The sequence below is a fragment of the Oncorhynchus gorbuscha genome, unplaced genomic scaffold (genome assembly GCF_021184085.1).
Source record: "Oncorhynchus gorbuscha isolate QuinsamMale2020 ecotype Even-year unplaced genomic scaffold, OgorEven_v1.0 Un_scaffold_1483, whole genome shotgun sequence".
Taxonomy (NCBI): Eukaryota; Metazoa; Chordata; class Actinopteri; order Salmoniformes; family Salmonidae; genus Oncorhynchus; species Oncorhynchus gorbuscha.
In genome coordinates, this window is record NW_025746249.1 from 2,721 (window position 1) to 15,044 (window position 12,324).

The following is a 12,324-nucleotide window of genomic DNA, read 5'->3' on the forward strand; positions in this document are numbered from 1 at the left end:
CTTGCCCTGCCGGAAGCTGGGTCCGCAGTGTATAGGGCCATTTAAAGTCCTGAGGAGAATAAATGAGGTTTGTTATCGATTATCACTTCCTTCGTATTATCGTATTAACCCCTCATTTCATGTGTCTCTTCTCAGGCCGGTGGTAGCTGGTCCCATGCAGGAGAATGAGGTACCGGAGGTTCCTCCACCCCCTCTGGACATCGAGGGGTCCCCGGCGTACAAGATACGAGCTATTCTGGACTCGAGACGCCGGGTGAGAGGCTGCAGTACCTCGTCGACTGGGAGGGGTACGGTCCAGAGGAGAGGTGCTGGGTTCCGGCGAGGGATATTCTAGACCCATCCATGTTGAGTGAATTTCATCGCCTCCGCCCGGATTGCCCAGCGCCTCGGCCTCCGGGTCGTCCCGAGGCCGACGTCGGCGCTGCGGGAGCTGCACGTCAGGAGGGGGGTACTGTCACGAATATTACCGAAGGTGACTCCCCTTCTTGTTCGGGTGGCGCTCGGCGGTCGTCTACTAGCTATCTACTAGCTATCGCCGACCAGCTATCGCCGGTCTACTAGCTATCGCCGATCCGTTGTTCTGTGTTCGTTTAGTTTTGTCTAATTGGTAGCACCTGTTTCTAGTTTGGTTGTTAGGATAGGGTATATATAGTCTGTTTAGCCCGCTTCTGTTTCGTGCGGGCTTGTTCGTCTGTTTTGTTGGTTGAGTGTATTTTGTGTTACACGCTGTACGGTTATATTTCTGTTCATTTGTGTTTTCACTTTGTACATGTTGTGTTTCGGGACATTAAAGCGTGTTGTTTTTCCCACATCTTTGCTCTCTGCGCCTGACTCCACACCTCTTCACTCATAATTGTGACAATACCATATACTTTGAATAAATACTTTTGTTCGATGATAGTAATGTAAGCTACTCACATCTGGGGTGAAGAGGAACTTCACTCCATTCACAGAGCCTTTCAAGGTCAAGCCTCTGATCAGAAAGATGGTCAGCACCACATAAGGTAATGTTGAGGTGATATACACAGCCTAATGGGAGGAGACCACAGGGTAATGTTGAGGTGATATACACAGCCTACAATGGGAGGAGACCACAGGGTAATGTTGACCACAGGGTAATGGATATACACAGCCTAATGATATACACAGCCTAATGGGAGGAGACCACAGGGTAATGTTGAGGTGATATACACAGGACCACGGGGTAATGTTGAGGGTAATGTGATATACACAGCCTAATGGGAGGAGACCACGGGTAATGTTGAGGTGATATACACAGCCTAATGGGAGGAGACCACAGGGTAATGTTGAGGTGATATACACAGCCTAATGGGAGGAGACCACAGGGTAATGTTGAGGGGATATACACAGCCTAATGGGAGGAGACCACATGTTGGGTAATGTTGAGGTGATATACACAGCCTAATGGGAGGAGACCACAGGGGTCATGTTGAGGTGATATACACACAGCCTAATGGGAGGAGAGAGGAATGCTTTTATGAAATATACTAAAATGGACTCAAAATAGTGACTTACGTACACTATCGGTCAAAAATTTAAGAACACCTACTCATTCAAGGGGTTTTCTTTATTTTTACTATTTTCTACATTGTAGAATAATAGTGAAGACATCAAAACTATGAAATAACACATATGGATTCATGTAGTAACCAAAAAGTGTTAAACAAATCAAAATATATTTTATATTTGAGATTCTTCAAATAGCTACTCGTTGCCTTGATGCACACTCTTGGCAGAAATAGAATGAATAGACAACACACAATGACCCATACTATTCCAATTTATCTGACAGTCATATATTTGATCTACACGATACATTTCTATCTAAACATTTGGTAAATGTACATTCTCCTGTATGTCCATTGCCCCAGGTGCACAAAATCAAGTCAAACCAATTAACCAATGATATTTTGTACAGACAAGAATAAAGACGTGGTGATGCTCAACCACTGAATGATTCTTTCAACATGCCACTGAAAAGGTTGAAAGCTGCAATTCATTTTATGACACCTGAAAATACTGCAGAGTAATTCACAGCCATTTGCAAACATTGCTAACAGCAAGTTGAACGCTTAGCAAAAACAACTTCGAACCTCTTTGTCCATCTGAGGGCAAGTGTTCTTGTTTTCAAACACACACGATACCATCTTTAAAGGGATCGTTTACTCAGAATACAAACTAACATGATTTTCCACCTACCTTGTCTGTAGTTGGGACATTTAGTTTCCTTTCGACACTTAATGGATGTATTTTGTTACTGTTAGATTTCTCAGTAACACTTAACATGAAACTGTTCTTGTACCTGTGTAATAAACTTTCATTACTTTTGGAACAACATTTTATTAGCTTATTGTTTCACAATACTTTGTCAATTGCATTTTAATTGCATAGCAATGACCTGAGTGTTTTTGTAACTACTGTACACAAGAAGAATAGTGACTGTTCCTTATTCCACTTATGTCATAACTCCATTATTATTCAATTATAAATCAACTCAAATTTAACAACAATGTTCTTGTTGTAATAATGACAAAGTTACTACACAAGTATAAAAACTTAATGTCATGTGTTATTGTATTACCTTATGTCTCACTCATTATGAAAATATATTTGTTAGTTTAAAGCTTCAAATATGGTCTAGTCTAATGTTGAGGTGATTCCTTGTCCCTCGTGTATTTCATTCTAGGTTATAGGCTAAATTAAGGCTCATATCTAAGAGTCCTACAAACCACTTGCTTATAATAAAACATGTTGACTAATTCAACTAACTGTTATAATTTTGGGATTCTTCATCAAATATTTGACAGCCATATATTCAAATAACTTCAAATATTATTTGGTTTTCTGAGAGGTATTCAAAATACTAAATGTGTTTGTCTTTTAGCTGAAACTCTATATAAACTATATTTGTCTACCTCAAGTGTTTGAAAAGTTGGTATTTTTAAATAAACTACAAACTACAACAATTTTATGTCCAGGATTGCACCATGGTGACATACACTGTATATACAATATATAATACCATATATAATACAAATATATAAAATATGTTCAAATTAGAACGTGAACACTGTCTACAACTGTTTACACTGTCAAAGTGGTGTCAGAAAGGTCAACAAAGCTGTTATTAAAAACAGCTGGGTCATTTGAGTGCTATGGTAGCATGCTTTATTGCATCAATATATAAACTGAACAAAAATATAAACTCAGCATGTAAAGAGTTGGTCCCATGTTTCATGAGCTGAAATAAAAGATCACAGAAATGTTCCATACACACGAAAAGCTTATTTCTGTCCAATTTTATGCACACATTTTGTTTACATCCCTGTTAGTGAGCATTTCTCCTTTGCCAATATAATCCATCCACCTGACAGGTGTGGCATATCAAGAAGCTAATTAAACAGCATGATCATTACACAGGCGCACCTTGTATTGGGGACAATAAAAGGCCACTCTAAAATGTGCAGGTTTGTCACACAACACAATCCCACAGATGTTTCAAGTTTTGAGGGAGCGAGCAATTGGCATGCTGACTGTAGGAATGTCCACCAAAGCAGTTGCCAGAGAGTTGAATGATAATTTCTCTACCATAAGCCCTTATGTCATTTTAGAGAATATGGCAGTATGCCCAATCGGCGTAACATTTGTGTAATTGGCTGGGCCTGTGCCTGGCTCCTAAGAGGGTGGGCCATGGCTGAGCCCCTGCCCAGTCATGTGAAATCCATAGATTAGGGCCTAATGAATTTATTTCAATTAATTAATTTCCTTATATGAACTATAATTCAGTAAAATTGTTGAAAATGTTGCATGCTGCATTTATATTTTTGTTTAGTATAGTAAAACAAATCATTCTGTATTGTTTTGTATATGGTTATAATGTCATAAAAAGGAAACCTTGATTCAGCGCTTCAATAATCAAATGCCTATAAACACCTTGATCATTTTGACATTGACAGCTGCTGCTGCTTTAGTATTAGAAAGTGATTTGCTGTGCAGAGGTTATGCCGTACCTTCCCAGTGGTCTCAATGCCTCGACTTATGCAGATAAACAGCAACGCCCAGGCAGACACATGGCATAGGACCATCCACCACTGTAGCCCACCTGTGTTATCTATGTCTGGGGTGGTGTTCAGGGTCTCTCTGTACCAATAGTAATCCACTGGAGAGCTTCTTTCACACTCTGACACCAGGCCTGGGGAAAGTTCATTTCATTCATTCACATTGCAAAATACAATAGAATGAAGCAATTGAAGACAGAGTTACAGGTAAAGAAATAAGGGGTGTGTATAAAGTTAATCATTTTCCATCATGAAAACTTAGCTATCTATGGATGCCTTACCTGTCATGTTGGCATTGACTGGACATTGGCTCCAAGGCAGCGTCTCTTGGAAGGAGTTAAAGAAGTACCACATCACCCAGGCCATGATGGTGTTGTAGTACAGGCTGACCAGAAAGGACACACACATGGATCCAATGCCTATGGAACACAACACAACACCGTGGCCCAATGAGATTTGGTCCATTTTTACCCATGTCTAAATTCCTATGGAGTGTTTTGCTTACCAATGCCAGTTAAGTATGGATGGATGGAAGACCAGACACCTACACTGCCTTTCCTTAGACGTTGACCAATAGCAAACTCCAGATGGAGCAGGGGAACACCTTCTAGAACCAGTAGGATCAGGAAAGGAATCATGAATGCACCTGAGAACAGAACAAGAAGCAGGGTGGAGGAGAGGTTATCTGTTGCTGTTGTATGTACATAAAGAAACAGAGTTGCAAAATTACAGTAACTTTCCCAAAATGTCCATATTTCCTGCTTATTCCCCTCTGTATTAAGGGAATTTTCAAACCGGATTTCTGGAAAACCCATGAATTTGAGGAAAGTTACCGGTATTCTGCAACCCTACTCCTCAAAAACACATTCAACAACACCTACCTCCCCCATGGCTCTGGCAAAGGTACGGGAAGCGCCAGACGTTCCCCAGTCCCACACAGAAACCTACGATAGTCAGCATGTACTGGGCCTTGTTGTCCCATTTGGGTCTGTCCCCAGCCTCCTCATTCTCCAGCTTTTCCAGTTCCTCATAGGAAGGGATCCTTTCTTCCAGGTCTTGGTTGGACACCTGTAAACACCTCATGGTTCCTTTCACGCAGATGGACAGGCTCAATGCAAATGGAAAATATGACTGCTTTCTATGGAGTCCAATGAATGTGTAACCCACTGTTCAAAGGAGGCTATTGATAAGGGCAAACTGTTCCCGATTATAATCAATGTCTTGGATGGATGTGAGGCGCATTGCACACGTCTACAACCCCATTCCGTATGGCTCTTGCTAGTACACCATGGTAATCTATAGTCATTGGCCTCTGATAACGATCTCTATGACTCGTTTATGAGTGATATAAATTCCAATGAAGGTTCAACATTCAACATTGTTATTTGTATCCAATATACTGTCGGGTTCTTCTCTATAGAGTAAAACTAACTCCAATTAGATGGTGGTTGTGATGGTGAGGATCATTATGTTATTGTTGGTTACTGCACCGAGTACTTTAGCTGTTTTATCTGGGTTATTCATGTGGATTCTCTGTATCCACAAAGTTTTGATTTGATCATCGCATAAGAATTATTATAAACTGGGTGGTTCGAGCCCTGAATGTTGATTGGCTCAAAGCCGTGGTATATCAGAACATTGCTTTTTACCGCGTTGCATGGTGCCTAAGAACAACCCTTAGCCCGGGAATATTGGCCAAATACCACACCCCCTCGGGCCTTATTGCTTAAATATACCATCTACACACTTATCTCAAGAGGGCAGCCTCCCAACTCACCCATGTGGACTCTGTACAGCACATCCATGGTCAGACCAGTCACCTCCATCTATTGACTCTCAGGCCTGACAGCAGTATCCATTCATAATGAAATGGCATCATATTAGAATCAATCATGCAATCAACTCCATCAAATAAGTTGAAATGTATTAGGAAATATTTAGTTGGAGGATGGGCATGCTACCTTTTTAGAAACAACAACCTGATCCTAAACCCTCGTAACAACCTGAATCTAAACCCTTGTAAGAACCTGAACCTAAACCCTCGTAACAACCTGAACCTAAACCCTCGTAACAACTGAACCTAAACCCTCGCAACAACCTGAACCTAAACCCTCGTAACAACCTGAACCTAAACCCTCGTAACAACCTGAACCTAAACCCTCGTAACAACCTGATCCTAAACCCTCGTAACAACCTGAACCTAAACCCTCGCAACAACCTGAACCTAAACCCTCGTAACAACCTGAACCTAAACCCTCGTAACAACCTGAACCTAAACCCTCGTAACAACCTGAACCTAAACCCTCGTAACAACCTGAACCTAAACCCTCGTAACAACCTGAACCTAAACCCTCGCAACAACCTGAACCTAAACCCTCGTAACAACCTGAACCTAAACCCTCGTAACAACCTGAACCTAAACCCTCGTAACAACCTGAACCTAAACCCTCGCAACAAACTGAACCTAAACCCTCGTAACAACCTGAACCTAAACCCTCGTAACAACCTGAACCTAAACCCTCGTAACAACCTGAACCTAAACCCTCGTAACAACCTGAACCTAAACCCTCATAACAACCTGAACCTAAACCCTCGCAACAACCTGAACCTAAACCCTCGTAACAACCTGAACCTAAACCCTCGTAACAACCTGAACCTAAACCCTCGTAACAACCTGAACCTAAACCCTCATAACAACCTGAACCTAAACCCTCGTAACAACCTGAACCTAAACCCTCGTAACAACCTGAACCTAAACCCTCGCAACAACCTGAACCTAAACCCTCGTAACAACCTGAACCTAAACCCTCGTAACAACCTGAACCTAAACCCTCGCAACAACCTGAACCTAAACCCTCGTAACAACCTGAACCTAAACCCTCGTAACAAACTGAACTTAAACCCTCGTAACAACTGAACCTAAACCCTCGTATGAGCAAGCTAATACAGAGTAGCAGAAACAGTGGAGATTCATAAAAATCTACAGCAAGAAATAATGAGAACTACATTTTAAGAGGACTAATTTATGACTTCAGTTGAATAGCTAACTCTGCCCTCTAGTACTGCGGAATGAAAGTATGCCCTCAGAACAGCCTCAATTCGCTGGGGCATGGAATCCTACAAGGTGTTGAAAGCATTCCACAGGGATGCTGGTCCATGTTAACTTAAATGCTTCCCACAGTTGTGTCAAGTTGGCTGGAAGTCCTTTGTGTGGTGAACTATTCTTGATACACGGGGAAAACTGTTAAGTGTGAAAAACCCAGCAGCGTTGCAGTTCTTGATACAAACCGGTGTGCCTGACACCTACTACCATAACCTGTTCAAAGGCACTTAAATATTTTGACTTGTCCTGTCATGCCGGTGAAAGAGGACCCAAAAGCGACTTAACAGAAACAGAGTTTATTTAAGTCCAAACAGGGAATAACAGAAATCCTCTAGTCTGTAGAGGGGAACAACTGGAGAAGCGGCCACAGACTGCAGGTCGCCTCGGGTAGGCGCAGGCCGTAGTAGACAGAGACACCTGCTCACACGCAGCATCTGATGAAGGCAAAAAACACGACAGGACAGGGCGATACACAATCACAGCAAAAACACGACAGGACAGGGCGAAACGCAATCACAGCATGGTGAATACTAAACAAGGAACCGACGGGACAGGAACGGAACACAAAGGAATAAATAGGGACTCTAATCAGGGGAAAGGATCGGGAACAGGTGTGGGAAGACTAAATGATGATTAGGGGAATAGGAACAGCTGGGAGCAGGAACGGAACGATAGAGAGAAGAGAGAGCGAGAGAGTGAGAGGGGGAGGGGGAGAGAGAGGGATAGAAAGAGGGAAAGAACCCAATAAGACCAGCAGAGGGAAACGAACAGAATGGGGAGCACAGGGACAAGACATGATAATAAATGACAAACATGACAGTACCCCCCCACTCACCGAGCGCCTCCTGGCGCACTCGAGGAGGAATCCTGGCGGCAACGGAGGAAATCATCGATGAGTGAACGGTCCAGCACGTCCCGAGACGGAACCCAACTCCTCTCCTCAGGACCGTAACCCTCCCAATCCACTAAGTATTGGTGACCCCGTCCCCGAGAACGCATGTCCATGATCTTATGTACCTTGTAAATAGGTGCGCTCTCGACAAGGACGGGAGGGGGAGGGAAGACGAACGGGGTGCGAAGAAAGGGCTTAACACAGGAGACATGGAAGACAGGATGGACGCGACGAAGATGTCGCGGAAGAAGCAGTCGCACAGCGACAGGATTGACGACCTGGGAGACACGGAACGGACCAATGAACCGCGGAGTCAACTTACGAGAAGCTGTCGTAAGAGGAAGGTTGCGAGTGGAAAGCCACACTCTCTGGCCGCAACAATACCTTGGACTCTTAATCCTGCGTTTATTGGCGGCTCTCACCGTCTCTGCCCTGTAACGGCAAAGTGCAGACCTCACCCTCCTCCAGGTGCGCTCACAACGTTGGACAAACGCTTGAGCGGAGGGAACGCTGGACTCGGCAAGCTGGGATGAGAACAGAGGAGGCTGGTAACCCAGACTACTCTGAAACGGAGATAACCCGGTAGCAGACGAAGGAAGCGAATTGTGAGCGTATTCTGCCCAGGGGAGCTGTTCTGCCCAAGACGCAGGGTTTCTGAAAGAAAGGCTGCGTAGTATGCGACCAATCGTCTGATTGGCCCTCTCTGCTTGACCGTTAGACTGGGGATGAAACCCGGAAGAGAGACTGACGGACGCACCAATCAAACGACAGAACTCCCTCCAAAACTGTGACGTGAATTGCGGGCCTCTGTCTGAAACGGCGTCTAACGGGAGGCCATGAATTCTGAATACATTCTCAATAATGATTTGTGCCGTCTCCTTAGCGGAAGGAAGTTTAGCGAGGGGAATGAAATGTGCCGCCTTAGAGAACCTATCGACAACCGTCAGAATCACAGTCTTCCCCGCAGACAAAGGCAGACCGGTAATGAAGGCAATGTGAGACCATGGTCGAGAAGGAATGGGGAGCGGTCTGAGACGACCGGCAGGAGGAGAGTTACCCGACTTAGTCTGCGCGCAGTCCGAACAAGCAGCCACGAAACGGCGCGTGTCACGCTCCTGAGTCGGCCACCAAAAGCGCTGGCGAATAGACGCAAGAGTGCCTCGAACACCGGGATGACCAGCTAACTTGGCAGAGTGAGCCCACTGAAGAACAGCCAGACGAGTGGAAACAGGAACGAAAAGGAGGTTACTAGGACAAGCGCGCGGCGACGCAGTGTGCGTGAGTGCTTGCTTAACCTGTCTTTCAATTCCCAGACTGTTAACCCGACAACACGCCCATAAGGAAGAATCCCCTCGGGATCAGTAGAAGCCACAGAAGAACTAAACAGACGGGATAAGGCATCAGGCTTGGTGTTCTTGCTACCCGGACGGTAAGAAATCACAAACTCGAAACGAGCGAAAAACAACGCCCAACGAGCTTGACGGGCATTAAGTCGTTTGGCAGAACGGATGTACTCAAGGTTCTTATGGTCTGTCCAAACGACAAAAGGAACGGTCGCCCCCTCCAACCACTGTCGCCATTCGCCTAGGGCTAAGCGGATGGCGAGCAGTTCACGGTTACCCACATCATAGTTGCGCTCAGATGGCGACAGGCGATGAGAAAAATAAGCGCAAGGATGAACCTTATCGTCAGACTGGAAGCGCTGGGATAGAATGGCTCCCACGCCTACCTCTGAAGCGCCAACCTCGACAATGAATTGTCTAGTGACGTCAGGAGTAACGAGGATAGGAGCGGACGTAAAACGTTCTTTAGAAGATCAAAAGCTCCCTGGGCGGAACCGGACCACTTAAAACACGTCTTGACAGAAGTAAGAGCTGTGAGAGGGGCAGCAACTTGACCGAAATTACGAATGAAACGCCGATAGAAATTAGCGAAACCTAAAAAGCGCTGCAACTCGACACGTGACCTTGGAACGGGCCAATCACTGACAGCTTGGACCTTAGCGGAATCCATCTGAATGCCTTCAGCGGAAATAACGGAACCGAGAAAAGTAACGGAGGAGACATGAAAAGAGCACTTCTCAGCCTTTACGTAGAGACAATTCTCTAAAAGGCGCTGTAGAACACGTCGAACGTGCTGAACATGAATCTCGAGTGACGGAGAAAAAATCAGGATATCGTCAAGATAGACAAAAACAAAGATGTTCAGCATGTCTCTCAGAACATCATTAACTAATGCCTGAAAAACAGCTGGCGCATTGGCGAGACCGAACGGCAGAACCCGGTACTCAAAATGCCCTAACGGAGTGTTAAACGCCGTTTTCCACTCGTCCCCCTCTCTGATGCGCACGAGATGGTAAGCGTTACGAAGGTCCAACTTAGTAAAGCACCTGGCTCCCTGCAGAATCTCGAAGGCTGATGACATAAGGGGAAGCGGATAACGATTCTTAACCGTTATGTCATTCAGCCCTCGATAATCCACGCAGGGGCGCAGAGTACCGTCCTTCTTCTTAACAAAAAGAACCCCGCCCCGGCCGGAGAGGAAGAAGGCACTATGGTACCGGCGTCAAGAGACACAGACAAATAATCCTCGAGAGCCTTACGTTCGGGAGCCGACAGAGAGTATAGTCTACCTCGAGGAGGAGTGGTCCCCGGAAGGAGATCAATACTACAATCATACGACCGGTGAGGAGGAAGGAGTTGGCTCGGGACCGACTGAAGACCGTGCGCAGATCATGATATTCCTCCGGCACTCCTGTCAAATCGCCAGGTTCCTCCTGAGAAGTAGGGACAGAAGAAACGGGAGGGATGGCAGACATTAAACACTTCACATGACAAGAAACGTTCCAGGATAGGATAGAATTACTAGACCAATTAATAGAAGGATTATGACATACTAGCCAGGGATGACCCAAAACAACAGGTGTAAACGGTGAACGGAAAATCAAAAAAGAAATAGTCTCACTGTGGTTACCAGATACTGTGAGAGTTAAAGGTAGTGTCTCAAATTTGATACTGGGAAGATGACTACCATCTAAGGCAAACATGGGCGTAGGCTTGTCTAACGGTCTGAAAGGAATGTTATGTTTCCGAACCCATGCTTCGTCCATGAAACAACCCTCAGCCCCAGAGTCAATCAAGGCACTGCATGTAGCACCCGAACCGGTCCAGCGTAGATGGACCGACATAGTAGTACAAGATCTAGATGAAGAGACCTGAGCAGTAGCGCTCACCAGTAGCCCTCCGCTTACTGATGGGCTCTGGCCTCTTACTGGACATGAATTAACAAAATGTCCAGCAACTCCGCAATAGAGGCACAGGCGGTTGGTGATCCTCCGTTCCCTCTCCTTAGTCGAGATGCGAATCCCTCCCAGCTGCATGGGCTCAGTCTCAAAGCCAGAGGAGGGAGATGGTTGTGATGCGGAGCAGGGAAACACCGTTGATGCGAGCTCTCTTCCACGAGCCCGGTGACGAAGATCTACCCGTCGTTCTATGCGGATGGCGAGAGCAATCAAAGAGTCCACATCTGAAGGAACCTCCCGGGAGAGAATCTCATCCTTAACCACTGCGTGGAGTCCCTCCAGAAAACGAGCGAGCAGCGCCGGCTCGTTCCACTCACTAGAGGCAGCAAGAGTGCGAAACTCAATAGAATAATCCGTTATGGACCGTTCACCTTGGCATAATGAAGCCAGGGCCCTAGAAGCCTCCCTACCAAAAACTGAACGGTCAAAAACCCGAATCATCTCCTCTTTAAAGTTCTGGAACTTGTTAGAGCAATCAGCCCTTGCCTCCCAGATAGCTGTGCCCCATTCTCGAGCCCGGCCAGTAAGGAGTGAAATGATGTAAGCAACCCGAGCTCTCTCTCTAGAGTATGTGTTGGGTTGGAGAGAGAACACAATCTCACACTGCGTGAGAAAGGAGCGGCACTCAGTGGGCTGCCCGGAGTAGCAAGGTGGGTTATTAACCCTAGGTTCTGGAGGCTCGGCAGGCCAGGAAGTAACAGGTGGCACGAGACGTAGACTCTGGAACTGTCCAGAGGTCGGAAACCTGAGCGGCCAGGTTCTCCACGGCATGGCGAGCAGCAGACAATTCCTGCTCGTGTCTGCCGAGCATAGCTCCTTGGATCTTGACGGCAGTGTAACGAGCGTCTGAAGTCGCTGGGTCCATTCCTTGGTCGGTTCCTTCTGTCATGCCGGTGAAAGAGGACCCAAAAGCGACTTAACAGAAACAGAGTTTATTTAAGTCCAAACA

The 12,324-nt window shown here is 45.7% G+C and overlaps 1 protein-coding gene across 1 annotated transcript; it reads right to left on the reverse strand.

Moving 5' to 3' along the window:
* Positions 1-828: 828 nt before the first annotated feature.
* LOC124023030 (sodium-dependent neutral amino acid transporter B(0)AT1-like) lies at positions 829-5,347 on the reverse strand. Its single transcript, XM_046337605.1, has 5 exons — positions 4,961-5,347; positions 4,585-4,725; positions 4,361-4,498; positions 4,032-4,213; positions 829-1,029 (listed from the first exon to the last, which is right to left on the reverse strand). Exons 1-5 carry the CDS (start codon positions 5,160-5,162, stop codon positions 844-846), a joined length of 849 nt encoding a protein of 282 aa, XP_046193561.1. The 5' UTR covers positions 5,163-5,347; the 3' UTR covers positions 829-843.
* Positions 5,348-12,324: the final 6,977 nt, after the last annotated feature.